General features: G+C 39.8%; 2 protein-coding genes and 1 pseudogene across 8 annotated transcripts in view; all 3 read right to left on the bottom strand.

Annotated features, from left to right (window-relative positions):
• Positions 1 to 22,181, bottom strand: part of LOC116288618 (uncharacterized) — a 27,830-nt gene extending 5,649 nt beyond the window's left edge. Inside the window, exons 1-3 of one of the 5 annotated variants that reach the window (XM_089029433.1) lie at positions 21,952 to 22,181; positions 21,519 to 21,609; positions 18,710 to 18,813 (exon numbers count right to left, since the gene is read on the bottom strand). The gene's annotated coding sequence lies outside the window, so the exon portion shown is untranslated. Of the gene's footprint in view, positions 1 to 1,480; positions 1,586 to 1,837; positions 1,963 to 18,709; positions 18,814 to 21,518; positions 21,610 to 21,951 lie in introns of those variants that run through there. The other 4 variants (XM_089029434.1, XM_089029432.1, XM_089029430.1 and 1 more) reach the window with 4 other exon arrangements.
• LOC116294976 (uncharacterized) lies at positions 3,037 to 11,467 on the bottom strand. Of its 2 annotated transcripts, none has more exons than XR_016119682.1 (2): positions 5,401 to 11,467; positions 3,037 to 5,309 (listed from the first exon to the last, which is right to left on the bottom strand). XR_016119682.1 is itself a non-coding variant. In XM_089029429.1 (2 exons), the coding sequence occupies exon 2, from the start codon at positions 10,354 to 10,356 to the stop codon at positions 5,557 to 5,559; it is 4,800 nt and encodes a 1,599-aa protein (XP_088885555.1). In that variant the 5' UTR covers positions 10,357 to 10,454; positions 10,546 to 11,467; the 3' UTR covers positions 3,037 to 5,556. The 2 variants fall into 2 exon arrangements, 1 of the variants encoding a protein (XP_088885555.1); XM_089029429.1 differs by having other exon boundaries at positions 3,037 to 10,454; positions 10,546 to 11,467.
• Positions 12,266 to 27,042, bottom strand: LOC116292661 (uncharacterized; annotated as a pseudogene). Its single transcript, XR_016119683.1, has 3 exons — positions 27,020 to 27,042; positions 26,368 to 26,473; positions 12,266 to 14,804 (listed from the first exon to the last, which is right to left on the bottom strand). The product of XR_016119683.1 is annotated as an uncharacterized LOC116292661 (transcript).

Genomic DNA, 27,042 nt, shown 5'->3' with positions numbered 1-27,042 from the left:
TGCCCATCAAAACCTTCTTCATCGCGACAGAATCAATCGCTAGAGGGTGCGTGTGGTTGAGAATGACTGTAAGATCTAGGATCACCATAAAAATTTAAAAAAAAGAATTAATTTTCAGCTTTTGAAAGGGTATAGACAATCTTCATGAGTGTCACAAACATACCCAACCTCTAAAATCTAATTTATGCTTCTAAATTCTGAATTATGAGTGTTTTTTTATTTTTGGAAAATCTGCAACCGTGCATGGCTGGAATGGACTGGACTTCAATTCACCAGATTGTGAGGATCGAAAAGCATTTTTACTCTGAATTTGCAGTTTTTATCCTATAATTTTAATTATATTATTCATAACTAAGGACTTTATGCTGAAATCATGTAAAAATATCAACATTCCCCCCCTATTTTTGGAAAACATATTTATATATATATATATATATATATAAATCGTATTTGCAGACCCTGTTTATGACAAAAGATATAATTAATTGCACTGAGTTCCTGTTTCAATTATCATGTCATCTCACGTATCATTTTTTTACGACCATGGTAACCAGTTTCAGTCAATACGAAAGTAGAAATCCTGAATATGACAAGAAACTCAGGAAGAATTTGGACCCTGTTTATGACAAGAAGCTCGAAAAACCATACCCTGTTCAGCGGATCATCCCCGTATAGTTCATATATGGGAGTACCCCCCCCCCCCCCCCCCGGGACTTTAGTACTTTCCAAACCAAGGTCTATCGAGCGTTCTATTTTATTAAATAATATTTTTATTAAAGGGAGTATATAATCAGTGATAAACTCCCTTAAACTTGAAGTTTGCTTCTGAATTTTGCATTTTCAGAAATTTTTTTAAAAAAGAAAGAAGCAGATGAGATTTTTTGGAAAATCCAGAATCGTCTAGATTGATGGAATGAGTCTTGGATCACAAAAATATTTTCATCCCAAATTTGAAGTTTTTTCCTACATTTTTTATCTCAACATTCATAGCTAGTTACTGTAATTTGATGCTGAAATTTCAAAACTCAAGATTGATTTTTTTAAATATTTGGAAAACATAAGATTACCAGACCTGGAGATAGTACACTACACACTACTATGTGGCTACTCTCGATCCACACTATTCTTTAATTTATCCATTTAGAATGGTGAACATTATAACTCCTAGTCCATTTTCCAAATAATATTTGAACTAATAAGATTATAAAATACTCTGAATAGGCTGATAGAAATATAAAATACATTGTTGTTGTTGTTTGTGTCAGTAGACTAATGGGCTCATACACCAGAGGGAGGGGGGGGGGGGCAAATGTTAGTTAATGAGTCAACTTTGGAATACATTATGCTATTTATATTATGCATAATGTGAGAATTCGTAATCCATAACAACAACCAGGAAATGTAGAATTTTGTGGCATGTACATTGGTACATTGGCCACATTAAATAAAGGTTGTTAGACAAAATATAAAATTTTTATACCTGGAGATCAAGGCAAGTCTTTTTTCCATGTACAGTAAGGAAGATGTCACATACCCAGTCTAGGTAGCTTGTTCACTTCACTAAAAGAATTGAATAGGTATGAAACTGAAATGTAAAATCCAGTTGTAATAAGGTAAAAAATGACTAAAAATCCTTGATATTAGTAATAATCTTTACAATCTTTAGATAGAAAATAAGTTAATAATAATAATAAAAGCAATGAAAACGTGGAAATCCAGGCGCTCTACCAAATTAAGTTATTTCCTGGTTACGTTTTGTAGGCATAAAAAGACTCGTCGAAAGAATGTTGGAATAAACTGAGTCTTACGGATATAAATACATGAATATCATACGTACCTGAATATAAAGAAATTAGGGTTCTAAATACAACAGCTGATAAGCTTTCTATTACATCCTAGCAGCACTCAACCATGAAGAATGAATCATGGTAAAACAACTTCCTCCAGCCGTCATCTTTGTTGGATTATTACAGGGTGGTTATCAATATTTTCAGTTATGAAATTGAAATAGGCGGTAAACCGGAAATCACTGGAGCATGTAATTGAGGCATACTTGTCACCAGTCTCACTCTTCTCACAAAAAATCAAGATGGCGGACAACGATCGTTGTAGTTTCGATTGCGTTGCAGTTTTCGTAGTACAGCAACAAAGATTGGGTTAAAATTTATTTTATTCACATATTTTCCTAGTTTAAAGAACTTTAATCAAGATTTACAATTGCATGTGGAAGTGGCTGAGTAGGCGGAATCTGCCCGGTTTGACGGCTTCTATTGACAACCCTGTTATTATAATTAGGGGTTGGTACTCATATCCTGTGTGACACTACATTAACCCTTTGATATCCAGCGTTTGCCATGTACAATCACTTCCCATCGTATGCTATATTTTGCCATTTGTTAGTATCATTTACTACCGGTTAATAAAACTGAATTATCAGTCGAGTTCTTTGTTCTTAGGGAGTGTTCATCATTTATGCAGAGGGTGCGCTATGATGATTTTAGATTTTTTTCCCGTACAGCTTTTGAAAGCCCCCCCCCCCTCCTCCCTAAAATGTTTTTTATCTTTTTCTGCCCGACCCCTCCCCCCATACCATATCCCCAAGCAAAAGGTTAAAACCAGAGAAACGCGTCTCGATTTTATGTTTAATTTCAACAATTTCGGTTAAACTTGTTGCAGGAATAAGCAGGTTCGGATAGATGGTTTGATATCTTGGAGACTTATTTGAGATGAAGATTTCTAAGAAAAATAACAGTGTAATATTGAAAAAGGTATACTCAAATCTTAACTTAAAATACTAGGTTGATATTACCTGATGGTTATGATCCTAAGGTGAAGATAATACGAGGAAAAGAACTGAAGAGATTAACTGACCATAAACGTGTGATCGACCGACAGTTGTTTGCTTATGCCGCGAGAACTCTAGCGCCGCACAGGCCTATGGGTAACTGCGAGCCGCGGGAAGATTCGTTGTAACAATAGCCCCCCTACCCTACTCCACCACCATCAATCCAAAGCTTCTGAAATCACAAGTCAGTACAGAGTCTGAAAATTTAATGATCAACTGTACTACAAAAAATACTTCTCAATTAGAAGTGAAAGGCTATGTCAATGAACAAACATCCTTGACCCTGGAGTTAATAAACAAGTCATTATGAATGACTTACCATTGGTCAATGACAGGTTGTCTATTGACAAGTCATTAAAATAAAGAGGTTTCCTTACGTTTGTTATTTACAGAAGGTTTAACAAATAAGTTTCTATTTCTACAATGTTTTTCCCTTACATTTTCCCTTGATTATATTTTTCCCTTCTACATATTATTCTTCCCTAGTCTGCATGCCAGGGGTCTATAATATAATTGAACAAGAATATTAAATATAGTGTTATAATCCCTAAATTACCCGCTAAATATCATAAGAAGGAAAATATAAATATTTCTGAACAAGAACATGAACAGCATGCTTTTAACATGAAGAGAGAAAAGAAGCGGTTCTCAACTTAAAATATGGTAGAACCAAGATAACCACAAGAAGTGCGAAAAGAATACCCACGCATATATTCTTTTCTTGAATGCACGGAAAAACATTTGCTAGCTACTTACAGGTGTAGTTAGCGGCGTCAAGGGGTGGTTTCTTGGTTTACCTAAAATATACGTGAACCGTAATGGACGACCGTTCACCAGCGGAGAGTTACGCCAAGGCAGCTTGCTAGTGAACGACGTAACGATTAAAAATTAAATTATTGTTTCCTAAGAAAAATGTTCCACCGACGACTGATTATACCAGTCAAGTCCGGTTAACTTTTTGTGTAATCTGAAGCCCTGCTTCCTAAAACAAAAGTATAAAATAATCTTCTCTCTCCTCTTGTTAAATTAATGCATATAAGTCTAAATACCACGTCTTCTTCTTAAAAATCAAATTAGCGATTCCACTTGAAATACTATTAAATAACGCTTCTCTAGCGTTCAAATATTTTGTAATTAAAACTTGAATTGTCGCTAATTAAAACTTGAATTGTTTTTAACTATTTTTCTTATCTTAGTTTTCGAATTAGTCTTGTTTTTCAATCTGTTTCTGCTATATATCTCTAACGGTCATGTCTCTAATGGCTAGGCTTTCCATAGATCTTGAATACAAGTTCCTTTTTCATGACAGAACCATGACAACTTTACCCGGTCACTGGCTGGTGCTGGGTATTTCGTGGGCTTGAATAGGCTGTATCCTTAGCCTCCTTGTCTGTTTTAGCTGTTCCTTTTAGGGAACTTCGTACCGGGAACTCCACCACTTATGTCACGTAGGGGGAAGTGGGGGAGTTATACTTTCCCAAACAGACACAAAGATTCTGGTCGCTTTTTGTTTCCTTCTTCTTCTTTATTTCTGCTACTTATAGAACTTTACAACGAACTCATCTGAACTCTGGTAATGACTCTTGACTAGTTGCGACTTCAACTCTGACTCTTACTCCAACTGTAACTCTACTGCAACTCTCACTGAACTATAGCTCTAAGTGAGCTCGTATTTAAGGGCTAAGCTCACGTAATACGTCACATAACTGGTTTGTACTACGTCAAACTAAATTGGACCAGTTAGGCCAAGTATGACGTTAGAGCTTGAAACAGGTGTTGACTTAAGGAAAAAGTACGAAAAAGTCATTATAAATGACTTACTTACCAATAACAGGTTGTCTATTGACAAGTCATTACAATATAGAGGTTTCCTTACATTTGTTATTTACAGAAGGTTTAACAAATAAGCTTCTATTTCTAGAATGTTTTTCCCTAACATTTCTCATGATTATATTTTTCCCTTCTATACAACGCCTGATATTTTTTCTCAGATCAGCTTGTATTACGTGCATAACTATGATTTCCCTTCACTTTTCATACCTGTAAAGAACACAGTAAGTACGCTGCCTGTTGTTCAACCAAAGTCTAGACTGAACTATGATGACTTGAGATCTACCTTCACTTTTCATACCTGTAAAGAACACAGTAAGTACGCTGCCTGTTATTCAACTAAAGTCTAGACTGAACTTAGTCGTATTAAATTCGAGTGGAGCGGCGTTTAGAATGGTCCATGCATTCAGTCCTCGTCTTGAAGAACAAGACTACATTTGATTGTGACATCTTCACCCATGAGAAAGAATGGTGCCCAGTACTTTTGGTTTGCTGTAACCCGAAGAGTTCCTGATTTCATTCATCGCTTGATGCAAGCTTGCACTCGCACTCTTTCCCCGTCCATTAAGTGTGAAGAATTACCCCTCGATGCTCGTATTGTCTATTTTATTACGATGACGATGCAGAAGTGATTCTACAAAATAATGATTACAAATACATGATATATAAATGGTAATTCGTGATTAACATGCTATAATAGTCCCATTGAATCATAAAGTACTTACAACAAAGAAGTAATCAGGTCCTAAATGCTTATAAATGATATAAAAGAACGGTAACAATATGAACGTGTGTTCCTCGTGAGTCAACGATTGTTCGAGAATATCAGATGACCTCATGTCACCGTTTCCGGTGGCCTGATGTTAATGTTATTATGAGTGTCAAGTGACCGTAGACTCTTCATCCCCCCCCAAGACTGGGAGTCCATAAGGCATTGTGGATGAGCAGGCTGAGTGCTGGATCCAGTTGCCAGATTCAGGCTCGTACCGTTTGGGTGGGCCACAGTTTCGTCGAGGGCGGTGAATTGGTGTCTGCTGATCTGGTTGATGTGGTGATGGTTCCGGGGATGGGTCGACACTTGGGGTCACGGGTGAGGCGGCCTCTTCGTCTGATGGTGCGTGAGCTTTGTTCTCCATGAGGGGGGGTGGATCTTGGTCTTGCTGAATTTCCTGGGGTGCTGCAGTGTTGTGTAACGGCTGAGCGGGTGGAATTGGTTTTGGTTCAGCTGACTCTTTGTCTTGTTGTCTGTGTGGGGAAGGCTCTGTGACGATTCGTGGTGTTGCAGGCGTGTATGCACGGAGGAAGCGACGGTTTCGTAGCGTTAGTCGTCCCGAGCCATCCACTTTTACCATGTACTGGTCATGTGTCCTTGTTTCGACTATAGTGCCAGAGCGGTCCCATTTGGTTGGGTGAGGTCCTTGTTGATTCTGAAGGAAGACCTTGTCGCCGACCGATAGTGGGCGTAGAGGCCGAGAGTGCGCTTTGAGAGATTCTGTTGATCGTGACATCCTGGTGCGCAGGGCCTCCTCCTTTGCTGTCCATGCCTCGCGCCAGAGTGGTCGAATATTAGGATTTGAGTACTTCTCCAATCGGTTGGCGAAGGATAGGGTGTCGCGTAGTGGACGTCCAAAGACAATTTCTGCTGGTGAGAGGCTGCAGTCTGGGTCGGGCGTATTTCGCAGCTGTAGCATGGCTTGCAGGAAGCGGTCATGGTTTAAGTTCCCAGATGGCCCTGTGTTAGACATCAAAAGACGTTTTGCGGTCTTGACGGCTACTTCCGCTCTGCCGTTGGACTGGGGAAAGTGAGCAGAGGAGAGGCGGTGCTGTATACCCCAGTGGCGCAGAAAGACTTCTGTGCATCCTGCTGTAAATTCCGGTCCCCCATCGCTAGAGATTTCTTCGGGTACTCCAAAGGTAGCGAAGAATGATCGAAGATGGCGGATCAGACCATTGGCACCTGCGAGGTTGGTGCTGGAAGGTGAGCCAAATATCTCCACCCAACCTGACAGGCGATCTCCCACCACAAGGTAGTGTTGGCCTCCGTAGGTGAAGAAGTCTGCGAACACTGCTTCAAATGGGGTTGAGGGCGGTTGTGATAGTATGGGCGGTGGTGACGCCTGTGAGGGTGCGTTTCTATTACAATCCACGCATCTGTCTCTGGTTGACTTTATGTCCTTTGTCATTCCGGGCCAGTAGACGATCATGCGGGCGCGTTGTTCCATAGTCGAGGTACCCTGGTGTGCTGCGTGGAGATGCTGTAAGACTTGTGGGCGAAGGGATGTGGGGATCACAACCCGGTCCTGGTACATGAGAACACCATGTTTCACATAGAGGGACTCGCGCAGTGGCCAGAAGGCTGCAAGCTCAGGATCGGTTTGATAGGACGCTTGATGACCTTGCTCGATGATGTTGAGCAGGCGGCTGAGTGACGAGTCGGTGGCCGTGTGTTGTGCTATGTGCGCCCATGAGATCATGCCAAGTTGTATTGCTTCACTGCGGATTGAGGCCATCAACATCGACTCTTGTTTGTCTGGTGAGCTGTATGATCCCGATGGCGATGGGTGTCGTGAGGTTGCGTCGGCTGCGTGGTTTAGCTTGCCTGGTAGATGCACAATGTCAAAGCGCCATGGGAGCGTTCGCTGTTTGAGTCTGAAGAGCCGCGAGTTAGTTATCTCGTCGAGCGTGCGGTCGCCAAGGATTTTGGTCAGTGGCCTGTGGTCAGTTACTACCACGAGGTTGTCACATCCCTGTGTAAAGTAGCGGGTCTGCTCGAGGCCCCATGCGACAGCGAGGGCTTCACCTTCGATGGCTGCATAGCGTTGCTCTGCAGGGGATAGGAAGCGTGATCCCGCTAGGGTGATCCTCCATCCTCCTGGGCAGCAGTCGGGTATTCCGGACGGGCAGTCGCAATGTTGCTGGAGTAGGAAGTACCCAATCCCACGTTTGGACCAGTCAGGACGCAGGCATGTACGACGCTGTATGTCGAATATCTCGACCCCTTTGCGGATGGCATCGACTATGGCCTGTTTGGAGGCTTGGAAGGCGTCCTCAAGTTCTGCAGACCATGAGAACTTGCACCGAGGGCTGAGGAATGGCTTGAATGGGGACATTGTGTCACGTAGTTGTGCATAATTGGCTACTTGGTTCACGAGCCCAAACCAGCTCCTGATGTCTGTAGTAGAAGAGGGCGAGGGAAAGTCCCGAATGGCGTCCAGGTACTTCGGTAGCGGCTCGATGGTAGAGTCAGAGATCCTGAAGCCTGCAAAGTCAACGCATTTGCTGGCGAATTGGAACTTGTCTGGGTTCAATACGACTCCGGTTTGGCTCAGATGTGAAAGCAAGTCGATGGTCCGCCACCAGTGCTGCTCCAAGGTAGCATCGTGGTGTATCAAGTCATCGACACAGCGTTCCTTGCGGTCGAAGCTAGAGAGGATGGCATCGAAGCGACGGTTGTATCCGTCACCAGATGAGAGGAATCCCTGTGGTGCTCTCGTGTAGCGCCAGCGCCCAAAGGGTGTGATGAACGTTGTTAGATGGCGGTCAGATTGCCGTAGAGGGACACTGTGGTAGCCATTCCAGGCATCGGTGACCGTTTTCCAACTGTCCTTGGGTACCCGGCGTGCAAGGTGGAAGGGCGATTCGGTAGCAAATGTTTCACGTTGGCAGAATTTATTCAGTGGTGACAGGTCGACAGTGCGGCGAGGTGAACCATCATGTTTTCTAGTGACGACCATTCTGTGGCACCATGTGACAGGCTCGCCATATGGCACTCTTTCGATGACACCGAGAGCTTCGTCGCGAATGAGGTCGTCGTACACCTGTTGCTGCCAGTGGATGGGTATAGTAGCTGCGGTGTGGCAGGCCTTTGGAGTTGCGTTGGGGTCAACGTGAATCTCTATTGCTGGTCCTTCCATACGTGGCAAGGTTTGGTGAGGGCATGTGTTGAAAGTGGATGAGGCATATCTGTCCAAGAGCCAAGCTTTCATCTTTTCATTGTTTTCAGGTGTGCATGGGAACGGCAGTTCCGACGGTCGGCTGGGGGCTGTTGCTCTACGAGGGCATGAGCATGCGTCATCTGAGGCGTGGCTGGCTGCGTCTGTGTTTTGGCTCGTGGATTTTACATGTGAGCTGCGGGCACTTGCTGGGAAATCTTGTGGCAAGATTGCTAGGTTGAATAGCGTTTCACATGATAGATACATGGTGTTCACTGCGCTGCTGACGTATACCATAGAGCGGCATGTTACCTCTCTTCCGGTGCTATTCCTGCTGGTAAGTTTGGCAAAGAAAGCACCCTCTATGGAGATCGGTGAACGGTTGGCTGCCGATAGACTGAGGCTGACGGGGGTTAGCATGTCCCGCGAGAATCCGCTGGCCAGGAAGTCTGTTAGGGACCATAGGTCTGACTGTGCTCCGGTATCGGCGACGGCTGATACTTCAGCTTGAGGTGTGTACGTACTCCCTTGACTGCTGCTGGTATCGGTTGCTGGGGAATCGGCGTTGATCTTGATGCTGATCGTGGGATGAGCTTGGAGGCGTGCCCGGCGCCATTCACCCTTTGAGAAGATATGATGGTCGAGTGCGATCGGCGCGTGGTTGTCGGTGGAACTGTGTGTCGTCCTTCGCCGTTTCCTTTGTCGACGCTTTGGTCGTGTAGGGCGGACTGGATGTTGATGGAGTGCCGCCATCTGAGAGATCTGTTCGGGGTCTTGGCTGGCGTGGACTGCGGATGTCGAGGCTGAGGGCGTTCCTCGCGTGCGTTTGCTGCGGCGACGGTTTCGATAGCAGGTGATGCAGACCTGATGGGGCTTGGTGTTCCAGCCCCTTGCTCCTACCGTGTATATTTTGAACCTTTGTTGGCAGTCCGGACATGTAGCCTCTTTACACTGGTCTGTGGGAGATGGTACCGGTGGTGGAGTTGTGGCCGGGGTGTCAGTTCGTGGGTTCTGTTGGCGACGGAACGACGACATGGCTGATAGGCTAGATGACGGTAACGCATTGCGGGCCTTTTCTTTGCTCTCGACGAGTGAGATTACCTCGTTCACTGGTGTTTGGATAATTTTTTTGGTTCCCAGGATCTCGCGGCGTATATCTGGGTCGGCGATCCCATTTAGGAGGACGTCACGTGACATGTGAGGCGTGTAATCGACGTCTTTTCCACATTCGCATTTTGAGGAGAATTCGCATGTTTCTGCCTTTCCTCTGACTCTGGCGGCAAAGGAGCGAAATGGTTCGTCGCGCTCTTGTCGAAGCTGAAGTAGTTCAGTTCTCAATACGCCGGTTGCCACAGGAATGACTGCTAGGGAGCGCATCGTGTCTAGTAACTGCTCCAAAGTGCCAGAGGTGGCGGTTGGATTCGTTTTGAGGATGTTATCTCCCAATTGGGGACCTGCGCACTGGAACAGCTGGGCCGGTGCTGTGGCCTCGTTGATGGCTGAGCCAGTGCGGAAGACGTTCCATCTTCTCACAAAAATGTTCCATTCTTCTGTCGATATGCCGACATCAATTTTTGGTCGATCAAGGGACGGGGCACGTACGCTTGGCGTGGGCGCTGGTACAGCGGCCGTCGCTTGATTGGTTTGATGTGCTAGGTTGTGGTTCTTTAGTATGGCGATGACCAATTCTTCTGAGCCATCGGCCGTTTTGAAGTCACACGACGGGACAGAGCAACTTATTATGACCATAGTTACTATTTTGGTTTTGTTAAATCACTTCTGCATGAAGAATTACCCCTCGATGCTCGTATTGTCTATTTTATTACGATGACGATGCAGAAGTGATTCTACAAAATAATGATTACAAATACATGATATATAAATGGTAATTCGTGATTAACATGCTATAATAGTCCCATTGAATCATAAAGTACTTACAACAAAGAAGTAATCAGGTCCTAAATGCTTATAAATGATATAAAAGAACGGTAACAATATGAACGTGTGTTCCTCGTGAGTCAACGATTGTTCGAGAATATCAGATGACCTCATGTCACCGTTTCCGGTGGCCTGATGTTAATGTTATTATGAGTGTCAAGTGACCGTAGACTCTTCAAAGTGAGTATAGAATTCAAACATGAACTCGAGTGTTGCATCATCATCGATGGCCCACAGAGACGCTACCACTGCACGAGCTCCTGACGCTAGAAAGGCTCGACACATGCTAACCCACATGCTAACATGTTGACTTGTGTTAGAATTGGGCTGAAATAGCTTCGGGATCGCCTGGAGTACCACTCTTTATTCGACTTGTCCTTAAGGAGACTAGTTAGCTTTACAAATACTAGGGGTTTGCTACGAGCCTAACGTGCATCGAAGCTGACTAGAAAGACTTCCCTTAGTAGGTGTGGTTTAGAAGGATTTCCTTACTAGGCCATTCGTACTAACTTAGGTCCGTGCTTTCCAGTTCAACTACAACTACAGTCTTAGACTCGGCCTACAAACTCCTAAGTTAAGTCGATTCCGTGTGTGTAAGAACTGTCTAGGTTCGTCTATATATATATCTAAATCTGATTTCTTATTTACATTTTGTGGCAAGATAAGGTCACTACGTGGGGCTAGGTTTTGATTAAAACAGATGTTGGTTTAAGTTGTGGCTATAAGAATGGTAAATATTATATTGGCAATCTTGCTCCATAACACTTGTACAGGGCACGGAAAAATCACCTGATCCTACACGTTATCTTATATTTAAATTTGAGGATATGAGAAGCTGAAAATATATCAGTTGTCTTCTGAACTAAAATAAGGCAGCACTTGTCATTATAATGTTAAGAATGGAAAATGTCATCATTATGCTATGTTTTCAGTATTCTTTGAAAATTGATTGTGACATCTTCACCCATGAGAAAGAATGGTGCCCAGTAATACGGTTCGCTGAAGCCGGAAGAGTTCCTCATTTCATTCATCGCTTGCTGTAAACTTGCACTCGTGCTCATTCCGTCCATTAAGTGAGTATAGAAATTATCCATGAACTCCAGTGTCGCATCGTCATGGATGGCCCACAGAGACGCTACCACTGCACGAGCCCCTGACGCTAGAAAGGCTCGACACATGCTAACTACTCCTTCAGCTCTGATTTCACCCCGTCCACTGTGACAGCAGCTTAACACAACTAGCTGTGCAGGTACTTGAGTCTCCCGTACATCCGCCATGGTCAGCATGTAATCTTCTTCATCTGGGATATTTGTTGCTCTTACCTCAGGAGAAGGTGCAAGTGCTATCGTACCTCTAGTGAGACTGCCGTGTGCAGCGATATGAACAACAGATACTGCTTGTTGTAGTTTCTCTAGGACAGCCTGCTTTGTTGCTGCTTCGCCTATTAGTGGCCTAAAACGAAGTTTATCAGCTATTGCGATTGCTTCTGCTTCTGCACCTGGCAAACGTTCAATATCACGTTCTTCTCCATCCATCATTACCTTCCCAACCAAAGGATCACCAATAATCAAAGGCTTGGCATCACTGGTTTGGTCTGTTGGGAAGTCTTCAAAGTGCTTTAAAGCCGCTAATGAAGGAGCAAGTCTAATGCGCTTTGTCTCTGATAAATACTTTCCCGTGCGAGGATCTCTTAAGGCGGGAAAAGGCATTTTGTATAAGGGACCTTCAGGAATAATAACGACCTCGTCTTGCTTCGATGATAGTATTCTTTCACAGTCTAAGATATCAAATAGATCTTCTAGAGTAGATCCCTTGGTTTCAGCACTATTCTCATTAGATTCTCCTCTGTTAGAATCGAGGTTCAACAGTAATGCCGTTGCTTGATAAAGTGCCTCGTATTCTTCTTTGCTTCTTCGTTGTTATTTTTGAATATCTTCTTCTTTGTCCAAGGACCTGTTCTCACAGTCAACCACCTCACCAACACCCATTTCCTTAAACGACCTATCGACGTCTATCTGAAGGGAATGATTAGGACAACGTGAATAATGCGAATTTGTCTCCCCTCCAATAAAAAACTTCAGCAAAGCATCAAAACAAATTGTGTAAAAGGCAATGCTGAAGTCATTTCTTGAGACCAGAGACAAAACATCGCTGTACTCTAGGTGTTCGTCATTGCTCTCCTCTTGTTCCATCTTGAAGTTTGACATCATAAGATCTTTCAAGGCTCTTGCACGACAACGATCTAACACTAAAACCGCTTCCTCGATCTGTTTGCCTGTGATTAACAGTATTGCCAACAGCTTATAACTATCGATATATTCGTCAAATATGGAGATCTTGAATTCCTCACGACTACCAAGTGTGGTAAAGGTCGCTTCAAAGCATCGTATAGCTTCTCTTAGATAATGTTCTGCCAAGATCAGTTCTCTGTTCAATGAACACAATAATTGACCAAAGCCATGATAGAATAGGGATAGCTGCCCAGTAACAGAGCAAGACTCAGCAGTAGGTAGCCCTTGTTCGAAATTGTGTAAAGCCATGTCATTCTGACCCATCAAATGATACAAGTTTCCCATTTCTGTGATACAGAACAAGTTCACAGAACAATCAACGTTCATCTCTTTAAACAGCTGTAGGCAATTGATTGTTTTTACATATTCTTTTCTAGAACGATAAAATTTGTAAAGCCTCATGAAAGCTCTGGATTCCTTCTTTTTATCGCCTGTCTTGACTGCTTGGTCAAGATCCTGTAATAGCGCATCTTCAGAACATGTTGGTACCTCTATTAATTCCTTTAATAAGGGTGCATCAACCTTGTTTTGCAAACCAACTGTGCAATAAAGACTAGAACGAATTACATTGAAGTTTTCTTCAGCTTCTTTGTCTCCAAGCTCTGTAGCAATCGCCATGCCAGCATCCATACTCAAAGACGCTTCATTCAACTGCATCGAGTCTATATATGCATGAGCGAGACAATGATATCCGTCCATCTCAGTATTTTTGTCGCCAATTTCTTGACAGATCTTCAGGCCTTTGTTACCGTATTGGATGGCATTATCCATGCTTTCCTTATCAACTAATGTCCGGTATAAACACGAAAGACCTAGACATGCTTGTGCTTCAATCTTTTTCTCGCCAGTTTCTTGTGCCATGTCGATGCATTTCTTATAGTAATGCACTGCATCATTATACTGATCCAGTGTCTCATATATCTTTCCTAGATACAAAAAAGCATTTACCGCTGGTTTCTTCTCGAAACGAAAACGCTTCACGATATCGATGCATTGCTTGAAATTTTGAATGGCATCATCGTATTTCTCCAAGGAAATATATATCTCTCCAAGTAAGCTATAAGCCTGAGCCTCCGCACGTTTTTCGCCAATAGTTACTGCAAGCTCAATACATTTCTTGCAATAGATAATTGCATTGTCGTAGTCGGAAAGAGCGTTATATATCTGCACCATTAATAGGTAAGCCTTGACTTCAACACGTCTGTCTTCTATTTCCCTCGCTATTTCAATGCATTTCTTTACAAAGTCAGTGGCATCTTGATAGTGATTCAAGGCATAATGTGCTACTCCTAGCTCTAAGTACGCCTCCATCATACCCTCCTGATTGTTGTTTTTCATGGCGCAATCAAGGAGCTTGTGCGCATAATGAATAGTGTCATCATATTGCTGAATGTTTGCATATGCGACCATTATGTAGTCATATGCAACCATCATGCCTTCGGGACTATCAATTTTCTGGGCAATTTTAAGACATTCTTCGCCACAGTCAATAGCATCATTATAACGAGCTAAGGACAAAAATGCATGTCCCATTTCATGATGTCCATAGATTTCGTTTTCTTTATCGCCTATAGTTTGAGCAATTTCGATCATTTTCTCAGCGTGCAAGACAACGTTGTCAAACTCGTTGAGCTTCATATATGTGAAGGACAAATGTTTACGAACTCTTAACTCATAACATATTATTGCTACAGCTAACGGTAATATTTCCTTCAGACACCTCAGTGATTCAGCATGTCTACCTAAGCTGTTGCTATGCACTACGAACACCACGCATGAATTCATCATGGTACTTATATCATTACAGTGTTTAGCCATCTCTATGCATTCTTTGCACAGACAAATCAGCTGTTCAGTTGACAGTCCAAGTTCCTCTGGCAACATGGAGGCAGACGCACAGCAAAACCTTACAAAAGTAGTCTTCTTGAACATATCCATCTTCAGCTTTACTTGTTATTCAACATTCATCTAAAATCAAACAATAAGTTGATAATTAAACAAGCATAAAAAGAATGATTAAATGAATAATAATAATTTTTAATACTAAAAATTGAAATAAAGAAAAACAATTTTTGTATACATCAGTGGCAGATCCAGAAAATTTTAGAAGGGGAGTTACAAAGGTTTTACCAGGAATACCAGGAAAAGGGGGGTGGCTTACTAAGGATAATACTGAGAAATATGAGCAAAACGGTGAGGGAAGGGGATGGTGACTAGTCACCCCCTTCACCACCCCTGCATCCACCCCTGTACGTAAATAATAAGATATGAATTATTGAAAATATTACAATATTGCCTTCCTTCTTGTTGGGCCATAAGCCAAGAGTCAAACACTTTAGTACTTTTAACACTTTCTACTAGCTTTAGCTGTTGTATCAAAGCGTGGGACAATCACAAAAGAGCTAGGCTCCAAACTAGGTGAAAGCCCAAAGATCGAATTAGAATTTGGTAGTTGATTATTGAGGAGGGAGGAAAACCGGAGAAAAACCCTCTAAGCACAGGAGAGGACCAACAAACAACAATCCTCACATACGACATCGAGATCGGCAGGACTCGAACTCGGGCTGCATTGGTGAGAGTCGTCGCATTAGCAGCGCAAGCCACTGGTGCTTTTATATGTTACCAAGGTCTGTTAAGTGCGAAAAATGTTTTTTTGGAATTTTCAGCTTTTGAAAGGGTATAGACAATCTTCATGTATAGCACAAACATTTTATTCACAAAATTTTTTTCGTATTCAAGCAGTGAGCGCCAAAAACTATTTCAGTTCTTGAAGAAAGGCAGTTGTACAAGGCTAAAATCTTGTTATTCAGAAAGTTTAACTTGTTTGGAAGTGGAGATGACCGATGAAAGTGGAATCAAAAATGTTAACCCAAACAAAAACGCAAAAATTTGAATCGAAAATGAGGTTTAGGCCTTCATTTGCTTATTTCCCATACATTTTCTATAAAAAAGCCTGACAAAGCCACATTCTAACACAAATGCAGCAAAACATCTTTGTACAATTGAAAATACCGCTTCAAACAGGCATTTTATCATAGTATATCAGTGTCTAACTGTCAAAAAAAGGTTTTGAATGTTAATCCAAAACGAAAATTAGGATCAAAACTCATACGAAAGTCTAGTTTTTGGCGCTTTTTGCCATTATTGCTCGTTATTGAAATAAATTTCCTCTTAATACTTTTGAAACTTAGTACTTTTGTAAACACCAAGGTCTATCAAGCGTTCCATTCAATCAATGAACAATCAGTGTTAAACTCTAAAACTTGAAGTTTGCATCTTATGCTCATAAATAATTCATTTGCTCATCGACCAACCAGGGTTTCCTATTTGTACCACGTGCAGTAGTTTGAAACCCCCATCAAATACTACCGCACCCATTTCGAAGTACTAGAATTTTGAAATAAAAACAAACATAACAAAAAGAGTATAAGATGTCGTGTCAAATATTCGTCACTGTATTCTGCTACGCCTCGGCATTTATTCCACTCGGATTTTGAAACCCCAATAGAATTCAGCAACTCGTATTTGAAACATTACTTCTGAATTCTGCATTTTCACATATTTAAAAAAAAATAGAACCAGAGATATTTTGGAAAATCCAGAATAGTGTAGATTGATGGGCTGTGTCTTGGATCACAAAAATAAATGTATGCTGAATTTAAAGTTTTTTATCTTAAACTTGAAATTAAACTAGTAATTAGATGCTGAAATTCAAAAAATCAAGAGTCAATTTTTTAAATAATCGGAAAACATTAGATTACAAAACATTTTGCTTCTTGTCTGTCCATATACCAACAGTCAAACACACTAGTACCTTGTATTGACCGTCAATTATATGAGAATCAGTGTCGTGTGGTTAAGAACATGATCTAGTAAAACATTTTGCTTGTCTTGTCTGTCCATATATCAACAATCAGTACTTTGTATTTTAAGACTTTGATGTGGTAAAGACATATGGAATGTTTTCTGAGGTTTAACAGTTTCCACATTTACTTGAACATTTTCATCCATATTGTGATACTTTTTGTGTATTTTTTTTATAAATCCTTCTCAAATGTGACTTCTTGTGTAGTACCTTGTTTTAAAGAATTATAATAATTTTGGCTAGAATTGTTCTACAGAGCCCAATTTTTTCACTTTAATGGTCATTGAAGTGAATATTGGGAATAGTGTATTCTATCATATGAAATAAGAATGCAATATATTAAGAGTAAATGATCATACTCCACAATCAAAATATTAATATCGTAATAGCCATGTGTAACTCATACAATGTCAGTTGATGTGGGTTGATGTGAGGTCGAAGTGAGGTCAATGTGGGTTGATGTGAGGTCAATGTGAGATCAATGATAGGTCAATGCATGGTTGATGTGAGGTCGATGTGAGGTCAATGTGGGTTGATGTGGAGTGATTTGAGGTCGAAGTGAGGTTGTGGGAGGACGATGTAGGTTGATGAGGGTTTGATGTGAGTTTAATAAGGGGTTTATGTGAAGTCGATGTAAATAAGGTGGATGTGGGGGAGATGATATTGCTATCGACTCAACATCAACCACAATGTCGGCCTTACATTAACCTCAAAATGAAAGAGACACACTGCTCAATTCCAAGGCTTCACCTGCACAACCAATTTATTGTTAAAGATTAAAAAGCTCACATTTTACCTGCCGCCTGAAAAAAATTAAAATCATCTTTGCTGAAGATATATTTATAAATGATGGGAAAGATGCTTTTCTTCGTCCACATTAGTTGCTTCGTTAACTGAAGTCACCCGTGCCACGTGGAATTATGACAACTTGTAGATTTCAAACAAAAGATATTCCAAAAGCAAGATAATATGTATAGGTAAGTAAGAGAGCACATCTCCCATACATGGGTCTCGTAACCATGAAAGTTTTTTGAAAATCTATTTTTAGCTCCGCGCGCAAGGCTGAGCTATTTTTAGCATGCGATTCCTGATTGTTCAGAGTTGTAGTGACTTCATTGCGTGCGAAAAATGTTTAGTTTCCGACGAGAAAAATGTCTTCAAAATCAGAAAAACGTGAAATTAAACTATCATGTATTCTTCATAGACGAATTAAACATTAAACTTAACGATTTATGTTAAAGAACATCGAAAAAAGATAAAATTAGGATGGTTTTCATGAAAATAGCGAAGAACCTACTGTGAAGACAGCAAATAAAAGCCTTTATCGTATCGTTTTCCATAGTAAATAAAGTTTAAGTTACAGTGATTAAGAAGACGATGAACAAGACGAAGAAACTATTTGCACCGAAACGTATTAAAGAAAATTTGTTATCACAGAGGATAAAACTACCAAAGGCACTGAAATGATTTTTCAAATTATTTACAGCCATTCTCAATCACACGCGTCGCTCTAGCGATTGTTTCTGTCGCGAGTAAAAAGCTTTTGGTAGACGTCAATCAAGGCGTTTCCATGACATTCTATATAGCTTTGAGGATTCAAACTAATAAAAAAATAGATTATTTTCACCTGCTTGAAGGGCATTAATTTTACTTGCGATTTTCTCCGCCAGATGCTCTCCGTTCGACGTATTTGTGCCTTTATGTTTAATTCTTCTATTCCGAGCAGCTTCCTCCAAAAAATCTCAATCGAGCGGAAATCGAGCGACCATTGTTTTGATTTAAAAACAAGCTTGAATGATGTTGTCTCAGCTAAGTATTTTTTGCATGTGCTGTTTATGGATTCCTTCAAATGCCTTTCAGAATTTCTCAAGGAATTCCTCTAACACCTTTTCTCGTCAAATTGAATAAAAATTTGTTTGTCGACTGCATTTGTTGGAGATGATTTTTTCCTAAACTCCTAATGCGACCCGGGCCTAAAGCTTGCTTTGTCAACTTCTTTTATACTTACCATGACGTCACTACAATCTGACCAATCAGGACTGAATCGCATGCTAAAATATTCATGATCTTGTCGCTTGTCTCTGAAGGGGTCATAAATTATGCGTTCGGTGTCTGTAATGAAATAGAGAGAATAAGAGAAAAATATCAAATGCCCTTGGCGGGAATCCAGTGCGATGTGTTAACCACTACACAACAAGGACCAACCACGCGATTCTTTTGCTCGCGCATATGTACAACGTTTGATCGCGTAGTTTTTGTTAATATTGTAACGTATTTTAGTTCCTCTGAGGATGACCGTGTCGGTCGAAAGCTAAGGAAAATATAAAATTATTTCAAAGGTTGATGAGTCAATTTTAGTTTCATAATATTTAAAAGTTATTATCTTAGACTTTTATGTGGTCAAGACATACAGAATGTTTTGTGACGTCTAACAGTTTCCATATTTACTTGGGATATTTTTGTGTATTTGTTTAATAAATCCTTCTCAAATATTGACGCTGAAAATCAAGTTAAAGGGCCACTTGGACGAAAATCGTTCCAAATTTAAAACTCTTTCATTCGAGCTGGAACTTTGCTGAAATAATCTTGAATACATTAAGAACCACCCACTGGAATATCTTTCTAATATTCGAAAGGAAAGGGCCAAAATTTTACGATTTATTTTCGTCCGCCATTAATTTCTTTGACTCACAGAATTCGGCTCAAGAAGACTGGCACGAGTACTTATGACGTCATTTACTCAACCCAAACCAAAACATTGGTGGGTAATGTATGTGCCATGTTCGTAAAACTCGGTTTATTTGGTTTATTCAGAAAATATATAATGTTTCATTCGGTTTCCTAACTACTATATGACCAAACAATGTCTAGGCGCTGAAATTTTTTACTTTCAATAATACTGTCGATCATAATTCGAAAATTTCAATACATCTCGGCACGCCAAGAATCACAACAAAGTAGGACGCATGGACGAGATTCTAGCGGTTCCATCGCGCGAAGTGACTGAGATATTCGGGATTTATTCGAAACAACTTTTCAAGGTATATTTACATACAAGGGCAAAGAGCAACCCCACAATTTGGGTCCGCGAGACATCCGACACAATGAAAGAAAAATCTACGAGCTGAGTGACAGACGCCGCTGTCGCGCGAGTAATAAATAAGAAACCTTTGACATGTTCTTTTACAAAGATAATATTAGATAATCGTATGTTTGTACCTATTCAATGCATAATAAACATTTTGAAGCAAATAATAACCGTCCTGTAGTAAACCAGCTAGGAGAATTACGAGCTCACATTTTAAATTATTCGGCACATAGATCTAAGTATATTGTCACAAATCTTTATATCACAACGCAGAATTCATAACATCAATCACTATTAGATTACATTGAAACTTCAAATTTAAGATCTTTATATCATGGACAGTATGTAGCAAATACAAATAATGAAATGAACGTAAGGAATTTTTATGAAAACCTCTTCCCAAGCAATTCTTCTTCTTCTAGTTCGGCTTCATCTTCATACATTATAACTTATGGTTCTAACTCTTCAGGATTGACAAAGCGAGCGTCCAAAGGAGTTTCCATTATATTTGAAGAGGTATCAAAGGTTTAAAAAAAGTCTGTTTAGAGATTCTTTTCACGATAACGCGTTTAAAACATCAAATAAACTTCAGGTGATTTAACAAGAAATGTATGGTCAAAACGACGCTAACATGACGGTGTTGAGTAAATGACGTCACAGCGTAAAACTGCTGTACATAATGACTCGTTGGCCGTGACACAAAGAAATTAATGGCGGACGAAAATAAATCGTAAAATTTTGGCCCTTCCCTTTCGAATATTAGAAAGATATTTCAGTGAGTGGTTCTAAATGTGTTCAAGATTATCTCAACAAAGTTCCAGCTCGAATGAAAGAGTTTTAATTTTGGAACGATTTTCGTCCAAGTGGCCCTTTAAAGCTTGGCTCAAATCACTTCATCCATTCCCAACAGACAATAGAAATACAATCACAATATCGGCCAAGTACGAAAAGAGAATAAAATTTAATATTTGAGGATTCAAACTAATTGAAAATAGCTTATTTTTACCTGCCTGAAGGGCATTAATTTTACTCGCAAATTTTTTTCAGCCAGATGCTCTCCGTTCGGCGTATTTGTGCCTTTTATGTTTAATTCTTCTATTCCGAGCAGCCTGACTGTTTTCAGCTATCTTAAATCCTCTTCCTTTTACTGGTAAACAACTGATTCCAACAGTTAATGCTAAATTTTCTCTCAACCTTAAAGTTCTTGAACTTTTGTCTCATGTGAATTCAACAAGTTTGTTCATCGAAAATCCTCTTTCGTAAACGAGTCCAATCTACCTTCATTTTAGATGTCCATAACTTGTCATTTTGAAAAGATTGAAGTTCAATTCACAAGTACGTGTTCTTGGGATACAGCAATATTAACTGTACTTCAGTTAAGGTGGAAAACTGTGGACAACTTACAGTTTCATCTATAACTGCAATCAACTCCAAACAAGGCTATATTGCTCTTAGAGCAATGATGTTTCGGCCCGCTAAGCCTTAGTTTCAGTGGTGTGCGGTTTTCATTTTTTGTGTCAAGTGGCTTTGTTTTACTTAAAGACTTAAAATTATTGTTTAAAAATTTTTCCCAGTAGAACGGACAATAAAAGTGACAAAATGGACTTGGTGTTTTTGAATACCATTATAATACTGTATATGTAATTGACCCATTTTTTGTAGTTGAAACGTACTTTATTTTGTATCAGAAAACTGTTAACTCAAAGTGAAACATATTTTAACTACTTACGAGTGAAATGTTATTTAACATTGGTGTTTGTTCATATTGTCCTAAGTAAACTCTGAGCCATGAGTGTGTCTTATGTAGAAAACGAGGAAACCTGAAAGAGGTAGTCGACATTCTATTTTTTGCTTTCTTCATGGGAAAGTCAGACAGTGAGTAATGTCTAGGAGTTGTATATTGCTTATTGTATAAATATAAAAAATCTAGAACCTCAAAGTAAAATTAGAGTGATTATTAGTGAATTGTTGACTAAGTTTTTTGTCATTCAAGCACTCGAACTAGACGTTGTCGAGTTCCTGAGTTTTTACTAGTAATTTAGAAGTTTCAAGGATCTCTCGTTCGTGAAACCACAAGTTTTATCTGCGTCTGTAATTTTGTTCTTTATTCACTTGAAGAAATAGCATCAGGTACTTGAGTAAGACAATCAGGAATGACTCACCTTAAGAGAGCTTCATTCGTTATTTATGATCTGAAATCAATCAACATTTGCTTGATTCGTGAGATTCATTCGAGGAACAAAAATTGAAAAATTCACAAATTATTCTGGTTTGCTGCACTCCCCGAAACTTCGAGACTTTCTCCTCGTAGTAGAATTTTTAAGTGAAGCTAAGAACTACGCCTACTTGTACCATTGGCTAATGCCATCCACGTCATAAGAAAGCCGAATGTGATTCGATACGATAGAAAATAATGACACTACAGCTGATTGACAGCTTCACAGAATACTATGGGTTACCCAAACTGATCTTAGTAGCGTTTGAAAAATGAGTCTCAATCGAGCAGAAATCGAGCGACCATTGTTTTGATTTAAAAACAAGCCTGGATGTTGTTGTATCAGCTCAGTATTTTTTGCGTGTGCTGTTTATGGCTTCCTTCAAATACCTTTCTATATTATATTAAACTCTTCTTCTTGAACTGTGTTGTAAAGCTAAGCTATGAAGGAAGTTTTAAGAGCACTAGACTAGCTTAAAAGATTCTCAACTATATTTCTCGTCAACCATCAGTACTTTATTCTGTTCTTGACACGTATGTAATACCGTTTATTAGAACTATAAACAACTGGAAGACGGCTTAATTCATGTTTATGTTATAGGGAATCAAATATAATAACACGTATGCAATACCGTTTTCAGAACTATATACAACTTAAAGATACAATTAAATGTGAATCACAAAACGTGAATTTTTCTCCTTTTGATTCATCTAATAATCCCCAAAGACTCTAGATCTCAGGTAACGGTGCCATGAATAATCGAAATGCACTTTTTTCTGAGTGTGTATCAGGATGGACTCTGAAACGTATGAATCGTATGAATGGGAAACGTACGGTACTGACTTAATGAATGTACACGGTACGACATGCCGTAACATTGAAATGGCTTCCCATGAGAATGGTCATCGTATGAGTGGGAAACGTACGGTACTGACTTACAGCATGTACACGGTACGACATGCCGTAACATTGAAATGGCTTCCCATGAGAGGGTCATCGTATGAGTGGGAAACGTACGGTACTGACTTACAGCACGTACACGGTAAGACATGCTGTAGCGTTGAAATGGCTTCCCATAAGAATGGTTATCGTATAAGTGGGAAACATACGGTACTGACTTACAGCACGTACACGGTACGACATGCCGTAACATTGAAATGGCTTCCCATAAGAATGGTTATCGCATGAGCTGGAAACATACGGTACTGACTTACAGGATGTACACGGTACGACATGGCGTAACATTGAAATGGCTTCCCATAAGAATGGTTATCGTATGAGTGGGAAACGTACGGTACTGACTTACAGCATGTACACGGTACGACATGGCGTAACATTGAAAATGCTTCCCATAAGAATGGTTATCGTATGAGTGGGAAACATACGGTACTGACTTACAGTACGTACACGGTACATTACGACATGCCGTAACATTGAAATGGCTTCCCATTAGAATTAATTAAACATTATACATACTCCATTTGTAATCATTTATGAGCAATCATTAAAGATTTAAGTTTTTCCTCAGAATTTATCATGATTGTACCATATCCTGCCCAAGTGATTCCTATTCCTCATCTCATTATTGTAATCGTTTATTGTAAATACAGAGGTATCTCTATTAAGGTGGCTGCCTACTTTTGAACGTTCGAATTGAGCCCACGATGAGCGCGCGCTCAAAAACCGCTGAAAAATCTACAATATTTTATTGAAGGACCATACGCGTTTTGAGCTTCAACAGGGCAAAACCCTCAAATTTTGCACGGGACTCTATATTTTTTAATGGCTTATTCGAAAAAACTCTCAAAAATCTATGTTATATCAACATCTTAGAAAGAGTTTAAATCAGCAACACACGAAAAAATAGATTTTCGTAGAGATTTTTGTTCGACTTTATGAGATTTTTAAGAGCACCGAAACTACAAAATATAAGAAAACAATTTATCTTTTTGTCTTTTTGTTGAAAATATCCATGTATTATTGTAGAATGATTGACTAGCCGTCATTTGTGCAATCATATAGTCTACAAATAACTTTGATCTTATGGATCTTATTTTTTTCCTAATCACTTCCGGTGGCGCAGGTTTTACTCCAAAAGCTCGTGCGTAGGCTGCCATTAAATGCTGATTATCTCGAAAACAAGCTCGGGACACCCAATTTTTCTTTCCAGATTTGGAATCAGCATTAAATTTCAATTCAGAAAATCGATGTTTTAAAAAAAGTTTAAATCAATTTTCAAAAGTAGGCAGTCACCTTAAAGTGGACACCTTCTGGACCTTGCCTGGTGCCCACTTCATAGAGGTTTGTTTTACAGTAAATACAGTAATATCTCTATTAAGTGGACACCTTCAGGACCTTACCTGGTGCCCACTGAATAGAGATTTGTTTTACAGTAAATACAGTGGTATCTCTATTAAGTGGACACCTTCAGGACCTTACCTGGTGTCCACTGAATAGAGATTTGCCTCTTACTCAAGCTGGTATTGAAAACCCTCAACCCCAACATCTACAGGTATGAATATCATTGATTCCTTACTTTTATCATTGTCTCAGCAGTAAATCTGTACTTGTCCCACCACTGATCTTTCTTCTTTATCTCATCTTGTTTCCTAATGATAAAATCAAGCATCATGAGAAATTAAGGGCGCGGAATGAAAAACAAAGCAAAAACTAACTAAAAGCAATAAAATTATTGTGTAGTTCCAGAAAATATCCATACCCCATCACAGAGGGAATTTCAAAAAGGACCCCCCTACCCCCAGGAACTTCCAATTTTCTTCCATACAAACTCTGTAATTTTGTTCTTTCTCTGACCTTCCCCCCCCCAACCCCCTTCCCCTCCCCTATTACTTAGCTTTTTCTCTGTTAAAGGTAATGTTTGAGAAGAAACAGAAACAAGAAAGCTTATTCCTATGAAAAGGAAGCATGGTCTGGGCCAGGTTATACGAAGTGTGGATAGTGCTAAGCTTATCCACTGGATAAATTTATTGAAGGGAAAACAGTATCAACTTATCTACTGGAAAAAAATTAACCATCCGATACACAGTGTAGCGCTATCCATCCTTTGTGCGACCAGGCCCTGAAGTGTAAATACACTGTACACAAAGTAGAGAAGTCATTAAGTTTCATTGTCTTAGAAATAATATTGTTTGTTTGAGTTGAATCCATTATCATGTGTCAACTTCTCAAGCACAATAGACTACTTTAACGATGCGGCAACTATCTTGATTTGCAAGGCATCATGGGTGGCCCAGGGGGCAAAACAAAACAAATATGTTGAAATGACGGCCGCACAATATTTGAGAACATTTCCTCAGTTATGGAACTTTTCATTTCTTTTAATTTCTCTTGTCAAATTGTCTTGTTGTGAACTGTAAATGTCAATAGCCCTCTTCTGAGATATGCTTTGCTTGTCACGCACAAAGGTTTCAGTACAGGACTACGTGCTAAATTAAATCTATTCTTACAGCCTGTCACGAATGACTGAGCATTTAGCACGTAGCCTCATACGGAGACCTTTGTGCGTGACAAGCAAAGCATATCTTGGTACTGGGCTATGGACACCATCATTATAACGAAGCTTTGTATATTTGCCCTCTGAATGAACCATAATGCCGTCTGATTCAAGATGGCCGCTGTATCGTTGACACAGTCCATTGGTAAACAAAAAATGATACTCTAGGGAATGACACATGGTCTAAAATAGAAAAATATTAAAATCAAGCATAATAAAAGATTGTCTTGACATGTATATCCAATTCAATCATGATAATTACCTTTTCAGTTTTCCGTGTAAATGATCATACTTCTCTTTCAAGTCTTTTAATGTCTTAGTCAAACTGCAATAGTATGGAATAAAGCCATTTATTTATCATTCTACAGTATGTTATATACTTCAATGGTATCTAGTATAAAGTGAGTGTTTAGTGTTGAGACTTGATCTTAAATCCTTCCTATCGTGTCAGGATTGACCAAAATTCATTCTAAACTCCTTTACAAATGGAGATAACTAGCTAAAAACTAGTGTGAAAGAAAATGTGTGTATGTGCTGTGTGCAGTTACAAAGCACACTGGGGTTGGCAGAACACAAGAGAGTGCTTCTTGACACTTCTAAAGTGTTCTGCCAATCGCCAAGTGCTTTATCACTCCACACAGTACAGCAAGCAAGTGTTTTATTTCTCTTATAAAATACAAATTTTAGATAGGAATGACGCAAAGAGCGCATGTGCTGTGCTCTCATAAAGCACATGCTCCCAACCAATCAGATTGCAAGATAACAGTTATAATGGCTTGCAAGGAGAATAGAATATTTCTACAACATGTTTCTTTACAAGTTTAAATTTGAACATTCTACTTGCCTACCTGACATTATCTTTTTTGAGTTCTTTATTCAGTTGGTTAAGAGTGTCATTCTTGTCTGCTAATTGTTTATTTTCTTGTTTTACTTTCTCCAATTCTTCTCTCTTACCTAACAAGAATGAAAACAATAGATGGAGTATGATAGCTATAATAAGCAACAAATAGATTTATTGTTTATTGGGTACATCTATAGACAGATGGTTGGATGGTTGAATATGAATTCATAAATGGATGGATGGATGGATGGATGGATGGATGGAGGGAGGGAGGGAGGGAGGGAGGGAGGGAGGGAGGGAGGGAGGGAGGGATGGATGGATTGATGGATGCATGCATGGATGGATGCATGGATGGATGAATAATATTAAAAAGAAATTTCATTCATTTATCAAAGAAATTCACAGTACCACATAAGAACCTAAAAAGCTTTTACCCCAGCTAGTAGAACATACGAAAGAACAGCATATAGCTGTACTAAAACAACTATATACACAATAAACTATTCGTAAATAGTGCCCAAATGGTGTACGATTTCCTTAAAATAATATAAAATACACTCGAAGCAGCAGAAGAACGCATAGTTTGTAGACATTTAAATCTTAACGAAGTCTTTGAAGAAAAGTTTGGAAATTGAAAAGTAAGTAACTATAAAGTGTACCTTTGAAATCGTCTTGAATGGCC

The sequence above is a fragment of the Actinia tenebrosa genome, unplaced genomic scaffold (assembly GCF_029948245.1).
Source record: "Actinia tenebrosa isolate PJP-AT-01 unplaced genomic scaffold, QUT_ActTen_1.0 PGA_scaffold14__42_contigs__length_11649687, whole genome shotgun sequence".
NCBI lineage: Eukaryota > Metazoa > Cnidaria > Anthozoa > Actiniaria > Actiniidae > Actinia > Actinia tenebrosa.
This window is presented reverse-complemented; position numbering and strand designations above follow the sequence as displayed.